This window comes from Rhineura floridana, chromosome 1 (assembly GCF_030035675.1).
Source record: "Rhineura floridana isolate rRhiFlo1 chromosome 1, rRhiFlo1.hap2, whole genome shotgun sequence".
NCBI lineage: Eukaryota > Metazoa > Chordata > Lepidosauria > Squamata > Rhineuridae > Rhineura > Rhineura floridana.
Genome location: NC_084480.1, coordinates 106488507 through 106508847, shown reverse-complemented (window position 1 = coordinate 106508847; position 20341 = coordinate 106488507). Strand labels below are relative to the sequence as shown.

The 20341-nt window shown below is 40.0% G+C and overlaps 2 protein-coding genes across 13 annotated transcripts in view; one reads left to right on the top strand and one right to left on the bottom strand.

Moving 5' to 3' along the window:
• The window catches only part of ENTREP1 (endosomal transmembrane epsin interactor 1), a 56453-nt gene extending 43893 nt beyond the window's left edge, over positions 1 to 12560 (top strand). For all 5 annotated transcript variants that reach the window (XM_061628466.1, XM_061628501.1, XM_061628475.1 and 2 more), the window contains exons 9-11: positions 7604 to 7747; positions 9081 to 9370; positions 10602 to 12560. In XM_061628466.1, coding sequence (XP_061484450.1) covers positions 7604 to 7747; positions 9081 to 9370; positions 10602 to 10805 — 638 coding nt within the window. In that variant the 3' untranslated portion in view covers positions 10806 to 12560. The remainder of the gene's footprint in view (positions 1 to 7603; positions 7748 to 9080; positions 9371 to 10601) is intronic.
• Positions 12561 to 12755: 195 nt separating this feature from the next.
• APBA1 (amyloid beta precursor protein binding family A member 1) overlaps positions 12756 to 20341 on the bottom strand; it is a 112510-nt gene continuing 104924 nt past the window's right edge. For all 8 annotated transcript variants that reach the window (XM_061628385.1, XM_061628404.1, XM_061628441.1 and 5 more), the window contains 2 exons: positions 18956 to 19096; positions 12756 to 17039 (listed from right to left, as the gene is read on the bottom strand). In XM_061628385.1, the coding sequence (XP_061484369.1) occupies positions 16968 to 17039; positions 18956 to 19096 (213 nt within the window). In that variant the 3' untranslated portion in view covers positions 12756 to 16967. The remainder of the gene's footprint in view (positions 17040 to 18955; positions 19097 to 20341) is intronic.

Here is a 20341-nt window from a genome sequence, read left to right as displayed (position 1 = left end):
AGTGGCTGTATAATATAGCCAGCGGGGATTTTTCACATTCCGCAATGTTAAATTGAAAATACCTCCCCATGCCATTCTGAGGCTTCCCATAAGCTTATTTCAAAACAAAACCTTACAAAACATATAGTCCTGAACTCAGAAACGCTTGCTTAACAACCCTGTCAATTTTCATGGTGATACACAAAAAAGTCACAGAGAATAGACAGTTCAAAGTGTAAAAAGAGAGGAAAAAACCTCAGAGCCCTTTTGGACTTTTTTCTCTGAGAGTTCTCATAATCTGTTGAAATTCATTAAAAACTAGCCATATTCACAGAGTACTTGTAATCTAATACTGACCTTACCCCATACTCTGACCTTCATCTTCTGCAGCTGAAAAGTTGAAAAAATGCCAGGCTGATTTTTAATTAATTTAATAAATTTTGGCTGGAACCCAATGATAACACGGAGCATGCTCAGTAAGAACCAACTGTCAGAGTTCTAAAAGCCTCACAGCTGCTGAGCTTAGCTAATCAGGAGGCCACACCCACACCAGACTTCGATTTCATGTGAGACAGTCATGGCTTCCTTCAAAGAATCCTGGGAAGTGTAGTTTGTGAAGGGTGCTAAGAGACTCCTATTCCTCTGAGAGAATAGTTTAACAGTCAGCCACTCTGATCAAAGGTCTGTGAGGGGAACAGGGCGTCTCCTAGCAACTCTCAGCACCCTTCACTGACTACACTTCCCAGGATTCTTTGAGAGAAGCCATGACTGTCCAAAGTGAAATAAAGGCCTGGTGTGGATGTGGCCAGGGACAGCTTTGTTTCAAATTTGGTAGGAGGCTACATGTGTCTGCTGTAGAATAAAAAGGTGTGGGAAAGCCTGAAAAAGAATGATTCTGTTTACAGTGTTTTCCTTTTGGAAAGGAAAGGGGCTTCCCTTCTGTCCAGTGCCCACCCACCCAATCTCCTCCCCTCCCACTCCCTGCCCCTTCCCTGGGTCAGTGTTGGACTATGACCTGGGAGACCAGGGTTCGAATCCCCACACAGCCATGAAGCTCACTGGGTGACCTTGGGCCAGTCACTGCCTCTCAGCCTCAGAGGATGGCAATGGTGAAATCACCTCTGAATCCCGTTTACCATGAAAACCCTATTCAAAGGGTCACCATAGGTGGGGATTGACTTGAAGGCAGTCCATTTTCATTTTCAGACCTGATTGCATAGAAATAAATCCCATTGAACTCAAAAAATATGCAAATGATCAAACCCACCCTCCCTTCTCCTCCCTCCTATCCCCTCCTCTTGCCCCTTCCCTCCCCCTTCCTTTGCCCCTCCCTCCCCATCCCCTTCCAATCCCCTCTTTCCCCTTCCCCTCCCCTCCCTCCTCCCCATGGTCAGTTTTACCTATCTTAAACATGATTGCACGGAAGTAAATACCATTTTACTCTATAAGCATGCAAATGATCAAACCTGCCCTCCCCTCCCCCTTCCTTTGCCCCCCTCCAATACGCTCCTTCCCACTCCTCCTCCCCCATGGTCAGCATTTCCTATCCTAACCCAGATTGCATAGGAGTAAATCCCATTGAAAATAAGCATGCAAATGATCAGACCTGCTTTTCCCCTCTCCTCTCCCTTCCTCCTCCCCTGCCCACTCCAGCCCTACCTCTCTTCCCTGCCCCCAGTCAGTTTTACCTATCCTAAACATGATTGCACAGGAGTAAATCGCACTGAATTTAATAAACATGCGATCAGACTTGTCCTTCTCCTCCCCTCCCCAGTCCTCCCCTCTGCATTTCCTCCCCTCCCTCCTCCTCCTCCTCCCCTCCCCATCCTCTGTGGTCAGTTTCACCTATCCTAAGCATGATTGCAGGGGAGTAAATCCCATTGAACTCAATAAGCATGCAAATGATCAATCCATTCTCAGCAAACTGCACAGGATCCCATTTCTTACCTCCTGGATTAAAAAGCAGGGAAATTCACTAATAGGCAAAAAACCTTGCAGTTTAAGAACGTACCTATAGCCCACAGCTATTATATCAAACTTTAAAAAGCAGGGAAATTGGGCAGCTATAGTGAATGCACCAGGGGAGCAGGAGACCTGAACTCCTCTCTGAGATATTGGACTGCCCTACAAATTGGTCAAAATGCAAACACCATTTGGGTTGGTCTTTCACAGTCCAATCCACTTCCTGTGTAGCTTGGAAGAATTTGGTAAAATGTGCCTCTGAGCATATGGTGAGTGGTGGCAACACCTGCAGTCAGCCCAAATAATAGAAACAAGACTTGTGCTGTGCTGATCTTGTTTTAGCAGGGAGGAAGCAACACTATTAAGACAGTTGATATAGTTCAGATGGTCACTTTGAATATGTCTGATTTCCTTTGCAATTTTAGTGAAGTTTCCTATAGGAAATCATTTTCTTTTGTTTCTATTTCTGTGAATATGTGAAGTACAGCAACTCTTTGCAAAATTTATACTAAAAAAAGCTCCAAACATAATTGTGAAATAATGGCACTGACTTCTGCAGAATAGTCTCCAGTGGACCTCAGGAGTGTCTCGATTTTCACAAGATAAAACAGTGGTAGGTGAAATATATTCTAGCAAAATGCTAGGTGTGCTCTATGTTTTTAATTGACTGTGCCCACCTTCCCTTAAATGAAGTGGTTTAAACATAGCAGGCTGAAAACATGCATCCTCTTTTTTCCAACAGCTAGAGTCATTGCTGAAGTAGCAGCATATTGGAATCAGTCTGATTTTTCATCAAACTGCAGGTCCAGATTCCACTGTTAATGGACCCAAAATAGAAATAGAACATAACCTCCAATTTGAAACACAAAAGGGTGTCTTCACCATCATATGACACTGGCCAATAAAAAGACTTTGAAATTAATAAAAATAAATTTGACACAGATTTCTGGGATGAATAATGAGGGAAATAAAATGTTCTAGTGTAGATTCTCTGTAGAAACATTAATAACACAGGAAAGAAGCAAAGTAAGAAGAACACCAGCAAACATACAAAAATATAATTCTCTATCTTTGGAGATGGCAGGTGTTGCCACCACTCACCATATGCTCAGAGGCACCTGTTACCAAATTCTTCCAAGCTACACAGGAAGTGGATTGGACTGTGAAAGACCAACCCAAATGGTGTTTGCATTTTGACCAATTTGTAGGGCAGTTCAATATCTCAGAGAGGAGGTCAGGTCTCCTGCTCCCCTGGTGCATTCGCTATAGCTGCCCAATTTCCCTGCTTTTTAAAGTTTGATAGAAATAGCTGTGGGCTATAGGTACATTCTTAAACCGCAAGGTTTTTTGCCTATTAGTGAATATACATTCTCTAGGTGACATGCAATGTTAGCATAAAATGAGGTTTAAAACAATAATAATACAATAAAGTACACAACTGAATTCCAAAACCAGAACAACACAATAAAACTAATGCCAGTCAGGACAAAATTATTTCACATATGTGCTAAAAAACCCTCATAAAAACTGAAAACAACCAATCACCATCAAACAATAGAGATTAATGTTAATATCTATCTTGTAAAAATATGAAAAAACAATCTTTTCAATATAGTAAAGTTGCTTAATTGAGGTTAAAATAATATTAGAGGGATATTAAAAGGCCTGGGAGTCTTTGCCTAGTGCTCACAAAAATACATTAGTGTAGGTGCCACACAAGGCTTTCTAGAGGGGAGAGTTCCACAACCAAGGTCTACTGCTGAAAAGGCCATCTGTGTGTAGCCACCCTTCATGGTTCATAGTGAGGGGGCACTTAGAGAAAGGTCTCTTGATAATCTTAGGGCACAAGTAGGTACATAAGGGCAGAGGCTGTGTAGAGCTTTATACGTCAAAATAGCACTTTTTTGCATAATTTATTTCTTGCACCTTCAATATATATTTGTGTTATCAAGGTAACTAACAAGAATACAATAAAAGAACAATAAAAATAGAAAATAAAACATATTAACTAACACAACAATAGTCCAATCAAATAGACAGTAAAAATTTAATGTTGCTCAAAGTTAGAAATAGGTAAATGCTAAAATTTAGTACTTGAAAGCCAAGGAAGATGGAAATGTGTTTGCCAGGTGCCTAAATTATATTATTGAGGGTTTATACAGGTGTTCTTAGAGAGGACATTACAAAGCTGTGGAGCTACCACTGAAAAGGTGTTGCTTGTTACACTTTAGACAACGGGCATACCTCAGTGGACAAACAGATTGATGCAGGAGAAGGTGGTCCAACAGATATTTGGGTCCTAAGCCATGTAAGGCTATAAAAATTAAGATCAGCACTTTGAATTGATCTTGGAAGCTTATTGGGAACAAGTGGGTGTCATGAACCACTGCCGCCAAACTCTGGGCAATTGATCCTGGCAAGGCACAACCTGTGCCCCCCTTACCAGGTCTGAGTAAACCAACCCTGCAAGGTAGGAAGACTGCCACCATCCCTTAATCCTGGTCACCCACTCTGGGCCAAGGGGAACCCCAGAGTGCCACAAATAGACCTGCCAAGGATTCCAAAGACTAGAGCCAAAGATACACTCTTTGTCCTGGAGCCTTTAGGCAAAATATCCAAATATATGGTAGCCCATGGCTAATTGGCCAGGGTACTGTATTCAGAGCCAAATCTCCCCTGCAATGAACACACACTGGTAAATAAGAAGTAGCTTTATTAAATAAAATATAAGTGCAGAAGTATAGCAGCAAAATAATGCCTTAAAATGCACACCCCTGAGGGCCAGGTAAAATACAGAGAGTTACAGTCACAGACAAAAATAACAAAACTGTCTACCCAGATCTATACTAACAATAGAGATAAACAGCAAAAGAACTTCATGGTTCCACATCTCCCCAGAGATGTATAGCCTGGATAGCAGATGGAAGACTAAACCCCACCTAGGTAGCATCGGCAACCATTGGAGAACAATTTTTCATGGGAATCCTACTTTTATGGGAAAATGCCCAGCAACAGCCAGGAATTAATAAGCCAATCAGGGGGCTTTCTGATGATGAAACCTTTTGGAGCTGTCATGCCTAATGGTCACGCACTCACCAACCTTCCCAGGCCGATTGGCCTTGAAGTACCAGTCTCAACTGATAAGCAGGTATTCTTGCTGGTAGCCTAATTAACTAGCTTCAGCTGTGAGAACTGCAATCTCATGGCCTTCTCAAGACACCCCATTTCAGGCAAAATGTTTCCCCCCATGCCTTGCCTCAGAACCATTTTAGAAACCAGGCGTTCTTGACAGTGGAATTGTTTTAATGCACATGAGATACAATTTCTTCACCCAGTCCCCATTAACACTCTAGCCAGTGTTTTGGTCTACCTACAGTTCCTAAACTGTTTTCACTGGTAGTCCTGCATAAAGTGCATTGGAATAAGCCAACCTATAAGTACTTTGAGAGCTGCTTAGTAAGGTATGCATTTAATAATACAGATGGGGAACTGAGGTTATGTGTCTACCCAAGTTTATTTAATGTGTGTGTATGGTGGCTAGGATTTGAATATTGGTTTAAGTACAGTCTTCGATATGTTGTAGTCTAAGTGCAGTCTGATTTATGTTGTATGTGTCTCAGCATAGTAATATTTTTAGTGTTAAAGCTCTGTTCTTCAAAAGCATGACTCCATAAACAGACATACCTAGCAGCAAAGAACTGGTTTACCATTTCTGCTAGATCCGGTAGCTGAGTGGGTTGGGTAGACCTGGCCACAGAGAAACCAGTATTTTTCCCTGGCTTCCACCAGCCCTTCCTTACTTGCACAGTCAACTTCACAAATCTCTTACTGCAATTCCCCTTTTAAAAAATCAGGATAAACAATGAGGGACTACACTCCAGAGTTTTGCACATACTTTACTCTAACTTCCCCCTTATCCCAGCAAAAAGGGTGTAACAACACAGATTACTTTGCAGGGCTGGCGTAATCCAAGTACACTCAACCATAGCCCTGTGCATTAACCCTTTTGTTTTTGGATACCTTTGCCCAATCGCAACTACACTCAAATCCTCAATGCCTGCATTATTTTGTGTTGAGCAGCAATCACTTCTCTTCCAAGGCTTGAAAATGAACCAATATGGTCCTCTTATAGACAGTGGTGTTTTACTCTAGCCTTCTTTTTGTCTAATTTGCTAAATCTGGCTTTCTAAATGTCATTCATTTCTGTGGTTTCATTCATTGGTTAGAAACACTGAAAGGTGGGAGCAGGCTACTTTCTCACAAAACAAATTAACAGAATAGTGCCTGCACATCTTGCCTCGTATTTCAGGTTTATATAGCTAAATGTGAGAGCCTTTTGTTTCCAGTGGGGGTGTTGACCTAATATTGACTTGATCTCAAAGTGCTTCACAAATTGTTTATGATGTTGAGGAACCCATGTTACTTAAGCTATTCCATTAAGACACACACAAAACAAGTGTTTTGGTGTGCGCATAAATAGTCACACACTCATCTGAAACCAATGGCCATACATTGACTGCCTATGAGTGAGGTATACTTTGCTGATATTATATTGATGACATTTCATATCCATTCTTATAAAGCACACCAAGTAGCATGTCTTTACTTCTCAGTATATTTTTTACATGGCATATTTTACTGTCCTGTCTGCTACTCTAATTAGAGTTGATTTGGTAGTCCTGAATTTGGTGTAGGTAGAACATTTCAAACAATCACAAGAAAAAGCCATGACTTTATAATTTTTAATAGATTACAGTGTACATTCAGATAAGCGCAAACAAGCAAAAAGTATGCAAGTTCTACTCAGGCATGTCTGGGACTAAGTTTTTAAATAAATGCATTTTATTTTTTTACAAAAATAATGTATCACGGAAAGGATGACTTCAGGAACCCTGATAAAATAATACTGCATTGTATCACAAGAACAGACAGACAGATCAGGGCTGACTCATAGTAGCTTTCTGTCAATATAATGCTTTTAGAAATGCTGGTGGCAAAGACAAACAGGAGGGAAGTGCTGATCCTTTTTGTCTTGTTGGCAGTGCTTGGCAGTGGTATTGATTGCCTAACTGTGGAGAAGCTGGATGGTGCTAAATCTGTGCATCTCTGGCAGAAACCTTGAAATGTTGCTTTCTCTTGGGAGGAAGCCAATATGTTCCCTGTGCCAGCCAAGGAGCTTTTGACTCCTAAACTGGACTTCATCCCCCATCCACCCCAGTCATTACATTTCTCCTATTGACTTGTCCTTTGTAGGCAACAGCTGAACATATTAGCCATTGATTTTATCAAGTCAAACTGTTAGATCTTGGAAGCAAAAAGAACTGTGTGGTTCAGCTTGCATTTGCTTACACTTTGGAAAATCCAACTCATTTTTATTTCAGTAGGAACTGGGCCAAGATTATCACACATGTACCCAAAATATTTGTTTCCAAAGCTGATTTTATCATGCTATAATTACCGAAGGAATTCACTTGGCTTTTTCTTTTTGTCACAATATTTGCTGCTTCATGTTTGGCAGATTAGAGATAGTACATTTGATTTTAAAAGGTTTTCCTTCTGTCTTTCTGAATTAACTGCTTTGTTTGTGGTCTGACTCCCTGCTGTTTGACTTCAGTGATGTCAAATAGCAGAATGTCCCTTCTGAGTTTGTTTGTTTTTGCAGTAGATGGAGATGCACTTACGACTAGAGAGACTACCTTGCATCCAGAACCTACTTTGGCCCCTGCAGGAATCTGCAAGACTGTTCTAAAGCCTCTCAGAAAACGATCAAAAAGTGATCCTGTGCTGCATGGCTTTCTACCAAGAGGTGACTGGGTTTTTTCCCCCCTCGGGAAATTTACTGTAAGGGTAGAAACACACTCGCTGTTCTGCTGGTTCCAATGCATCTCCACCTCTCTCTTCTGAAAACAGGGACACACGACACTAGTCAAACCTTGCCCCTTTTTAGTGTGAAACCTGGTGGGATCAGCTTGAGTGCATTTTTAAAAAAAATTAGCTTCTAAGAGATTTTGCAACTGATCGGTAGATCAGCCCATTCCCCCTCCAGATGTGGCTAATGGAAACGCTTTGGGGAGGCGACTAGTGTGTTCACAGATTAAGTCGTTTGGTTTCAAGCTGCAGTATGAAAGAGGCATATTTGCACTTAAGGCTGTTTGCTCTCCAGTGGGATTGATGCCCTGGAAGGGCAACTTAATGTAGAAATGGTGTGTGTCTGTCTGTCTTGTTAGTGTGTATTTCTTAGCTGTTCTGTTTATCCTAGCCACAGGCCTGTAAAGTACATCTTCAGTATTACCATTTGTCAGATGAAATATGGTGGACATAATCTCACATAGAGCAGATGAAGTGGTAAGCCTGAGTGATAAAGCCTGACTTTACCATTCAAATATGTGAGTCCACACCTGCAAAACAAAGTTTTACCATCTCATTCTTTGTTTGTGAGATTTGTTTGAGAGAAAATTGACTAACCAAAGCCCATCCGATGAATATTTGATGGAGATAGGATTGAACCTAAGTCTTTTGGGCCCAAAGCCAAATCAGACTTATGGAGTGCAATACTATACAGGGCTAGAAAAAGCTCTTAAATGCCTAAGTATCTGTATAAATCTCTTGTATGTGTGCCCCATGGATACATACAGCTTTGAAATATGTATACCAGGTTTCCTTTTTGCTTTCCAAAAACAGGTGATCTTGTTTCCCTTGCTATAAGGGACCTCGTGTCATATACTCTGCTCTATTTAAAAATAATTTCAATACCTTGTGAAGTAATATGCTTTGAAAAGTCTGGCCTCTTTCCCCTTCACTAATATCCTTTAGCACCTGTCTTCACTAGACATCACTAGCAATGTCCTGAAATTTCCTATGTCCAGTGGTGCTTCCATTACAAAGGGAAGACCTCAATTTCAGCAATCCTCCCAACTAATTGCAGCCCTCTGAGCCATATCCCATACTATTTCATTTGGGACTTAGTTCTCAGGTGAAGCTTTTGGGAGGCTCATAGGGCTACATTCATTAGGAGGGTTTGGCAAATATCATGTGCTCTGCCTTACGCAAGTGGCAGTGCTTTCATTAGTGCAAAGCCACCATTGGATGCAACCCTTTGTATGTCCAGCTACCCAGATGTATTTTCATTTTCTCTCCAGGTCCAGTGTTAAGTTGTGAAGCTGCCACCCAAACAGAATTAAAACCAGAACTGGCTACTGTCATTTTACGAAAGAGTCTGAGAGCAAAGGTTTTGCGCTCAAGACCTCGATCTTTGGTAGACTACAAATCGTACATAGATACGAAACTGCTTGTGGCAAAGTTTCTAGACCATTCCTCCTGCAGCATGACCCCTGACATACATGAACTAGTGGAAGATATCAAATCTGTTTTAAAATCAGATGAAGAGCACATGGAGGAAGCCGTTACCAGTGCCAGCTTCCTTGAGCAGGTAATTTATGATGGTAGCTGAACTCCTACATTTTTCCTCGCTGTGACATCTCTGGCTTTCAGGATGCAGATTTAGTTTATAGCTGCAGTTTTGGAATAGGACAGGTCTTTAGCAAGTGTTGGTGACCTGTGTCAGTTTTGTTATGGGAAAGGAACTGAATGGGGTGATGGAGAAGTCTAGTGAAGTTATGGCTAGGCCATTCTCTGATTCACGTTTCTGCACGTTTCTCCAAGGTCCCACAACTATCTAAAGTGACATGAGGTGGTGGATTTATGTAAATCTTTTTTATTTAATAACTTGATACTTAGGAATTCATAAAAACAAATTTCCAACCTCTTACCTGTGGCAGGATGAAACAGCAAGCAGGTTAAGGATATACTAATTATATAGGAAGATAGTGAGTGTTAACACAGAAAAACTCTTTATGCAGATATACTGCAACTAACAAGTGTAGAATAAGATTTTACCTGCTTGAAAATTAACCAAAAGAATATACTTGTAGACATTTAACCAAACATAAAAATATGGACCAGCAGCCTTACACTATCCACAGCTCTCTAAAAGCCAGAGCAGAACAGTAGAAAGCAAGAGTATGTGGCAGCAGACTGGATCATCTCTCAACCAGCTTTGGTTTCTGAGGTTACTATAAAATGGAAATTATTTCCTGTCTGTTTGATTCTATGCTGAACTGCTGAGCAGTGCAAATGGCTTAGGTTTTGAAACCAGCCTGTTTGCCATAGGTCTCTTGCTGCTTTTATCCTCTGAAGGAGATAAAAAACCACGCAAGTGGATGCTTTTTCTGGATTATTGAATAATAATGCTATCAACCTACCTCACAGGGTTGTTGTGAGGATACAATGGAGAGAGGGAGAAACATGTATTCCATCTTGAGCTCCTTGGAGGAAAGGTGGACATAAATGCAATAAATAAATAAATTAGGAGTGAATGCTAAAGGCCTACCAATAAAAAGGTTAGTGAGAGTGCACATATCCTGCAGCCTTGTTTTGGGGTAGCATACAAAATAAAAACTGAAATTCAGCAGGGCATTTGCCCAGGTTTACATGTAAAAACTGGAGTCATGTAATACATTGAAAAATAAGTTGCATGACTCGTTTTTAAGATTGTTGAAAATTTTCATTATGAAAAATACTTGCTTTTTTCCTTTATATAAAACGGGTATGGAAAGAGTTACAAGGAAAACGAGACCATAATTTTTCCTTTTTTTGTGAAGGTAATGACCCCTGCTCATCTATCTACACCAAGGGCACATACACTGCCTTTTAGAAGGCACCCAGGACTCCTGCACTTGGAGAGCTGTGGGGATGTGAGTACTTTCACTACAGCAGAAACCCAGTTGCTGGAGAGGAGAGCGCAGAGGACAGAGCACGAACGGCCACATAGTCTCATTGGAGTTCTACGGGAAACAGTGCTCTGAGCTCCTATCTATGAGGCCCTTCATCAGATGCAATGAACTGACCAGAAAACCATTCTGTGAAGGTTAATGTCTGTTTCATACTTACTGCTGCATTTGGAAACAATACTTGAGGACACTGTTGGAGGAAGTTATTTCTAGCAAAGCCTCAGTATGTTCCAATTTGAAGCTGTCTTTAAATCAAGGACATTCAGTTGCAATTAGTATATATGACAAGCACTTTTTATTTCAGGATGTAGGGAAGAAACGAGAATGTTGATATTTGGAAGCAATTCATTCTTTCTAAAACAACATAGTAAAGGCTTTATGCCTCTAGTAGCTGTAGTTTCACTTGTGATCGATAGTTAATTGATTGTGCTTTGTCTGTAAAGGAACATGGGCTGGAGATAGTCATTTCTCTGGACTTCATATTAAAATGAAGGTGTTCTCCCTTGCCCCTTCTGCGGTACAGCAGCAGCACTTCTTTGGTTATCAATGGAATTATACACTTGTTAGAAGGTGAAGCATATCCTGAAGCCCAGATATTCAGCTGGGTAAGTATGTAGCAGAAAACATGTACCATGTTAGGGTAAAAACAAAATTAATATGAAGATCTCAGTGTGTCCTTTAGCCATGGGGCAAACCTGGCTATAATTTTTAAGGTGGTGCCTAAAAGTGCTTGAGGAGATGTGTGGAGCCCTTCAGAAGAGCGTTAACAGTCTTACTGGAGAGGTACTGTCCTAGCCAGAAAACAGGCTAGGCCATCTTGGCTTAGATGGCAATAGAAGCTATTCTAGCAGGAAAATGCTATACCTGAGTTCATCTACTACAAAGGAAAGGCCACCATGACAGTATGCACATGGAGACTTGCATGCTTTCTAGCTTCTGAGAGTGATCAGTGAAGTACCTCAAGGTTGTTATAACGAAAACAGAATTGAAGAATGGGTTGACTTCATATTAGATGTAAGACAAAAATCAAGTCAATTTATTTATGCAAGCCTTCCTTGAAGCAGGTCTTGCACCATCATTAATAGTGGAACCAAAAGAGCACTTGCAGTTCCCATTTGGAAAGTGCCTTTGAAGGTTGCTTAGAATCTGAACACAGGGAAGTGGGCATTATATGGGCATTACTCACAAATCATACTGTTGGAGCTAGGTCTTGCAGCAAGGTTGGATTTGGGAAATGGAGCAATTAGAGAAGGCAACGCCTCCCAAGGTTTTTCTCACTGCTCTTAGGTATCAGATGGCATAAGATTGGGTTCCTATGGTCTGCTTTGAGATAGTGGCAGTGGTTTCCTCAATCCTAATGCTGTAATATTAGAACATTGATTAAATTTGACTCTTAGATGTCTTCCAAGTAATTTATACTTCCGTCTAAACTAATAAAAAAGTAAAAGGATAGTAGCTGAAGCTAACTGCAACAAGAAACTACACAGAAAAAGTTCCCTGATCAGGGATTAAAAGAAAACAGAGTGAGAAGGTATTTACCTTGCCCCAATAGTAAAATAGTTTCCTCTGAGGAGAGTGCCAGGAGCTTGGTTAGAGTTCTAGTTCCCAATGTTGGTTCTGTGCATACATAGACTTAATATGTGGGGCTGCAAATAAAACACAAAGAACTGGATAGAGATATTGTTGTGCTAGTTATAAATGGCTTACTCCAAAGATGTGGATAATTATTATGCAACAACCTTAAATCTTAAACATAAGTATACATTGAGTACCTTAATTCTAGCTGTCCTTGCATGTATGAAGATAAGTAAAGCAGTTCTACAAGCCCTGGATATTGTTAGTGAAGATAATTATTTCATACTAACTGCGATCATACTCTTTATCTCTTCAGAAGTTAAAAGTAAATTATGCCTCATAATGATCTTGCTGGTTAAATGCATACTTGTAAGGTTGAAGCAGGTTAAAAGGTTACTGGTGAAAGCCACTTGATTATATCAAAACATCTAAGGGGTAAATTAATGACAGCTTTCTGTAAAGGCAGGAGTTATTACAAGCATGGTAAGTTCTCTGTCCAATGTTGATATAAATATTTATGGAGTTCTGGAACGCTGTGGGAAAAGGAGTCCATTAATAACTAGGTAACGCAATGGAATGACACCTTCCTAGAGCAGCATTAATTAAGCCTTGGCTATAATCTAATGCCTTTTTTTTGTATGTTTGTTTTTTATTGTTGCAAATCTTACAGACATCAGCACTCTATTAAATAAAGGAATGTAGCACATATAAATACATCACACCAAAACAGAGGCCAACAAAAAAGTTAAAAAAAATATCCACCCCTACCCCAAGCTCTCCATTAGCTGCATTACAGAGAAAGGAACCAGAATCCTGTGATAAGAGTCTGAAAAATTACATTCAATAAATGTGCAGTATCAACATTCTAGGCTCACATTTATATATATATATATATATATTTATATAGAGCTCATCAAGTTTAGTGTTTACAAAGAACAATATTGTTACAAATACAATACTATACTTCTCCCGACGCTTTTCAATAATTTCTATTCATCCTCTTTACAGAATAGTACGGCTTTATATTCTTTAGTACTCTGCTCACTCGTTCTATATACACACACACTTGCTATCTTCAGACAATTTCTTTTAATTCTCAGAAGTACAAAGAATTTCCCTCCTCCTCCCCAAAAGCTTGTATGTGGAAAATCCCAACATATATTGCAAATTATACTGCAATTCAGACATACACAGAAAAATGGTAAGAGGCAATTTTAACCTTTTTGTAAACGTGGAAGAATTAAAGTATACAAGTAGGCAACTATCATTCTTGACGGATTTTTGCAAACTTGAAGTAGTATAAGTTCTTCCTTTGATTCCATAGGGAATGTAATATTTCCTGTAACTCCTCTGTTAAAGTATCCATTTTCAAAATAGTTGTCTTACCTTTCAGGCCATATTATTCTTCAAAGTTAAGAAGTTTAGGGTTGGTTACTTAGATCTACTCTGGAAATCAGGTCATAAGTCAGATTTCCCTATGTGCAAGCAGCACAACATTGCAACCATGCTGAGAAAGGGACTGAAGCTTTGTGAACCAGCATGTTTGCAAGCAATAGAAGAATAAAGGACAGGCCAGAAAAGAGTTAAGACATGGATGAGTTTACTCTCAAACATATAAAAATTTGAAAGACTTTAATGGCAATTCAAGTTAAAGACATGTTCAAGTTTCCACAAGTAATGGTTTGATTTTTTTTTATATCTATCTCAGTCCCATTTGTATCCTAGTATTTTGGATCTGTCTTGCTAAAAGCTGTGAAAAGAAGTCTCTTGGGTAAACCTGAAATAGAAATAAATCTATTATGGGAGTTAACACTGTTGAGAACTAGGAATGGCTGGGCTTTCAAGACTAGCTTTTTCATTCAGGGCCTCTGCTCTGTATATAAAGAAATCTATGTATTTAGAGCTGGAGGATCCTCTTGACTGGGTGAAGAGGAATAAGGGATTAAGAGAAAGAAATGGCATTTCTTAGAAGGAAAGAAAGGGCTACAAGTTAGTTGGAGCTGTAGTAAGAAACAGTGAACTATGCTATGTATAATTTAATTATACATAGTACATGTCCTAAATACATTTGTTACTTGACCTATATGCATAAAGGAACTTATGAGTTGTGTGGTGTTTTGTAAAGCAGATGTCCATAATTAAAAACTGATTGAGTCTAGGTAGCCTCAGATTAACAGCAAACCATGGATGTTAATCTGGAATATCAACATTATCATCTTTGGTGATTCCATGGCTTAGAATCCCTTCTATTTCATAAGATAGTTCTGTGATGTTACATTAAAGATACTCAATTCTTACATATTTTGTGTCATTATTTTGTCCTAGTCAAAAGTTACTGATTTCCTACAGCAGCCCTGTATTGCAGAAGAGACTATGCAATCCCTGCTCACTGCCCATTGTCCAGGTAGAAAAGCTATAAAAAGACACAAACCCCACATTTTTCAGGCCCTTTGTAAAACCTTGAAAAATTATGCACGGTGATGATTTCCCCCCTCTTTTTTTTCATTTTCATCTCACTACCTCTGTGTCACAACTAAGTCAAATAGATTCCTGTTATTAAATTCAGAACCTAGCTCCTGAAAGTCATTTTTATTGTTTTGCTTTGAAAAATTGCAGCAATTTTTTTTAAAAAAAGTCTTGCTTACAAAAAGCTACTAGTGGTCTCCTATCCAGCATGCTGTCCAGATACACGCCCACTTAGTTTCACTAAAGCAACAGCATCTGATAGTTTACTGGGCCCAAACTTGCAGCCAAATATACACAACTACTGTCCAATCCTATGCAGAGTTGCCTACTGATTTCAATGCGCTACCATGTATCTAAGCAGATAGGATTGGGTTGCTAGAGTTGTCTAGGTTGAAAGATAGTATTTTTTTTCTTACTGTATAGCTTTCCTATACTCTACTATATGGAATCTTACATGAACAATTATTTTTGTGAATGAAAAAGGCAATTAACATTCCACTACAATGTTGTGTAGCCACTTCTTCCTCCCCAACAACTTGTTTGTATCACAGTTATTGTTGTGGTTCAGGGTGCTATTATAACACAACCAGATCTTCACTGTTCCAGAACTTCTATGCATGTAGTAGGAGCTAGGATCCACATGTAACACCCATGCAGTGCACTGAATCCCAAGGAGTACACCATTACATTTCTGCAACATGTGCATAACCATGCAAAATGCAAACACTTCAATCTCTTCCTCTGCCCCAATACACCAGGAATATCCTAAATCAGGCTGTCAGCTTATACTTATTTCCTACCTCCTACACAAATATTAGACTCCAGAAAGGTAGCTGTGTTTCTAACAGAGACTACTGAGACACCTTAAAGACCAACACATGTATTGTGAGTGGCATAATATTTTGTGGGCTTTACCTCCAAAAATGCTTATGCTATAATAAATGTATAAGGGTTTAAGGTGCCACAGGACCACAGTCTTGTGTTTTTGCCTAAATAGTCTTACTACAACTATTACAGTCTACTGATCCCCTTGATTTTAAATATGACCAAAACATTTTGGAATATTCTTTCATTGCACAAGCATCTACAGTAAGTGAACATTTTACCTTTAGCATCCCAGGTGTGGGATTAACTTTACATATATTTTATATAATATATATATATATATATTACAAAATAAATTAAATGTATACCTTCCACTATTCTGAAATGGTCCAAAATTAATGAGAAATAGTCTTTTAAAAATGTAAATACAAACTTTTGGACCAAAGATCTGTTAGAAGTAAACTGGCTCAGAACAATACAACAATTTAGAACTGTATGTAGACTTGTTAAAAAAAAAATCAAGCATATAGTTTTAAAATGTGACAACCTATCAGCCCACATACACGTTCGTACATACACAAATGAAAAAGCTTAGAAAGTTAAGATCTGTCAGCAGTCTTTTCCCACTACCCCCACACTGTTTCTGTTAAATCACTCTTGTCTTAGAAAGGAAGTGGGGAATAGAAAACCCATTTGCAAAAAATCATGCTACACCTAAAAAATAAGGGACTTTTGGGAAAGGGGAAAAAAGACTTCGATCCCTGGGACCAAAATTTGAAAGCACATACTCCATCAACAACGCACATTTTAGTCCTAGAGGGTTTATAGCATGGGATGAGCAGCACCTTACAGTAATGCTTTCCTGATATACAGATGTTGAGCTACATTAGGGAGGCAGTGCTCACCGAAAAGCCAAGTTATCATCCACGTTCCTTTTTCAAACATATATCAACTTTTTGCTAGGGGCAAAATTATCATCCTGTTGCTCTCCTAACATATATGTAATAGCAACTTTGCAGGATAAAACAGGTCAACATCCTTTCTATCAGCCAAAGAATAGAATTTTACCCTATATTTTGTCCTATTTTATAAAAAAAGCTTTCTAATTTTATTCTTTGTCCTAATAGCCATGGAGGCATAACATGATGATGTAGCATGGTGTGTGTGTGTCAAAGAAAGCCTTGGTTATTTTTCTATTCTCTAGTAGTAAACTAGTAATAAAAAGGCACAACCAAAAATGTCATCTTGTACGCAGCAGAATGATCAAAGGTGAGGAAACGAGTGAGAGATGTTGCTGCAGACACCAAAATGCAGCACAAGAAAACACCACTAATGAGAAGAAACGTCCTCCATACACAAGGAAGATGAGTTTTAGATGTAAACTGGTTGTTCCTGTGCTGTCAAAAGTCTGTACATGGCAGCTGGCATGGTCTTCATATGAATCTGGAAAAAGGACAGAAATACTGAATCAGTGTTTCTCACATGCATTTCCCAAACTTATAATAAAAAGTGTTGCACATTTTGAATTGGTTTCAGAGTTAGCCTTCTGAGAGTGGAAGGGCTCACTTCCATTTGTGGAAGGGATTGCAATCTAGCGGAGGCTCACACTCGAAGAAGTGAGGAGGAAGTTATTTTAGCTACTTTCCCTTGGCAGCTTGCCAAACAACTTCACACATGGTTCTGGAGAGTTCCCCAAACATGTAGAGCGGTTTTGTGGGGGTTACAGGGGGAAGCAGAAATCAGCAAATACCACTTCCTTCAGCAGGAATGTCCCACAAGTGGAATTCTGCTTATGGAAACGCGGCATGCATCTATTTGTGTTCAAGAATGAGGGGGATGTTAAACAAAAGGGAAAAGGAAGGAACAGGGTTTCCTGAGGAAGCATATGGTACTTGTGTTTTCACACCCACTAGGTAAGAACACAGTGGGCCTTGCTTCCAAACAAGCATGCACATGATTGACAGATACCAAGACCCATCAAATGGGAGCCACTACGGTATAGTTATCTGCCATCTTTTCACACCTGGAACAACATCTTTAACCATATTCACTCATTTATTTTACAACATTCATTTTTTCCCTCCTCGGTCTTATCATCTGTATTTCTTCCTCTCCATCTTTATACAACAACAAAAAGAGAATATAATGGTAGCAGTGGCACTAGTTCAACCCACTAAGTTGGGCTATAATCCAACTGTGGATTGTAATACCTCGACAAGGACCACTGGTGTAGTGTGTAGAATATTGGACTAGGGAGATCCAAATTACAATCCCTGCTCAATGAGAAAGCTCACTGGATAACAGCCCAGCCCAGCATCAGCACCCACCATGGGCCCACCGAAGCTGATGCCTTGCCTGCTAGACTCCCACTGCTGCCCACCCTCACTGCCATCCCCCCTTCCTGCATGGTCTGGAAGGGGCCTGAGCAGGTACTGAAAGACCGCCTCCTTCCCTACAGCCCCTCTCGGGTGTTGAGATCAGCAGAGGAGCTCCTTTTGGACCTCCATCCTTGGAAGCTCAATAGGTAGTGACCAGGGAGAGGGCATTCTCTGTGGCAGCGCCTAAGCTGTGGAACTCTCCCCACGACGGTGCATCTGGCAACTTCATTGTACAACTTTCAGCGAATGCTAAAGATGAACCTCTACCTTGGCCTTCAGCACCTGAGATGTATATTTTTGGGAGCCACCCTATTTTCTGTGATGTTGTTTAGGTTGCTTTTAACTCTTTTAATTATGTGTTTTTAAATTGTTGTAATCTGCCCTAGGACCTCCGGGTGAAGGGCAGATAATACATTCTAATAATAATGATATTTCCCTGATCAGAACTGGGCAGCCACCATTTTTAATATCCCACAGTGCAATGTCTGACATCAGGCACTGCACTGTAGGGTATAAAAAACTATGGCTATTTGACTTCCACCAAGCTGATTATAGCACGATTGATTTCATTACCGTGAGCCAAACCAGCTCGCCCGCCCAAAGGAGAAGCAGGTTGGCAACAGCTGCAGAAATGCCATCTGCAGATGTTGCTGGGTGGGGGATATTGAGGGTAGTATGCCAAGGGGCTCACCCAAGCTTGGTGCTGGACCTTCCTTATCCCTTAACCTAATTTACCTCATGAATTGGATGGGATAAGCCCTGAGTTGCTCAAAGGAAATGAGATACACATGAAGCAAATGCTTGTTACAACCAGATCCATGGCCATTCAGCATCTTTCATAAGGCCCTAGTCTCAGCAAAAAGCCACACACAGTAGTAAAGGCTGACCTGCCCACATTCGCCAATGTTTGCATTTGATGGCAACAACAATGCAATAAATCCAAAAAGTCATAGAAGTGAGATTAAGAGTGCCAGCTCCTACCTCACCAACAGCGTTTGAGAGAATGTGGACAATCTTTTCATGAGGTGTTGCCACAACGCTTTGCCCATTTATTTCAATGATTCGGTGGCCCACTCGTACTCCTCCTCGCTCTGCAATCCCTCCTCGCATAAGGCTACAGATCTGGAAAGGCAAGACATTTGACAATGACAGTGCACTATGCTAGGCATTGGAACTGTGGAATTGCAGATGCTTCATTTAGTCCAAGGATGAGTTCATAGACATAATTTTCCTTTGATTACTGTAACATCACACTGACTTGCTTATGTGGAACCACCATCACCAATTATCACCACAGAGTGTCATTAATTCAGAGTATTTTAAATGGAGGGAATTCACACTTTCAACTGAGAATACAAATCATGGTTCGTTCATTCGCCAGGGCAGAAGCAGCAAATTCCCCTCTCCATCGTGCAGATGATATAACTTATGAGCTAGGCTCTCCATGCTAATGCCAGATTAGGTACAGACCCAGTTTGTGGAATTTCTTTTTAGCATCCCCTCTGAGGAACAGAGTGCATAGCAAGTGTGTACAAAGAGCACCAGACTCATACACTAATACATACTTATACACAGAATTAGAGCAGCTCACAAATGGTGAATGTAAGGATGGGCATAGCAATAAATCACTGTATGGCCTCAAGTTGCAAACATAACCTTCTATACACAGCAATTTATACTTAATAATTTGATGGAGAAGAAGTAAAGTGAACAGTCATGGTAAAGCTGTATATTACTGCTCACTGGTTTTGTCAAGGAAGAACACGGCATCTGCAGGTTAAAACGAACAGGTCCCGTGTTGGTATTTTCAAAAGTGAAAATATTATGGTCTGTTCTGCGTAATGCAAGTCAGAGAAAGTGGAAATTGAAAAAGCAATTCAAATGATGTTCTTGCAAGTATGCTACATGGTACAATATTTGATACAAATTGACTTGTCAAAATACAGTAATGCATCTTGGGTGTCTTACAGGAGGGATCAACTATATCATGAGAAGGGACTAATTCCTATGATCCATTTTCAGTATCAGGGATCATATTTACCATTTCACTAGCAACTTTAGTGTTATCCTGAGGTCTTTGAACTGTTACTTACTCCTCAATAACTACATACTCTCAAATATCAACAGATCATAATCAGATTCAGTCACAGCACCTCCTCCCTTACAAATGAAGCATGGGAATATTTCTACCACTACCGCTGCTCCTGCTGCTGCAAAACAACAACTCTGCAGTCCCCTTGGGTTGCATTGCCCCAATCCACAAGCAATATAATTTACATCTCACCCTCCAATGTTTAATTCTCAAATATTATCCATTCAATCAACCCAGTCAATCATTCAATAAACCATCAGGTCTTTAATGCTGTT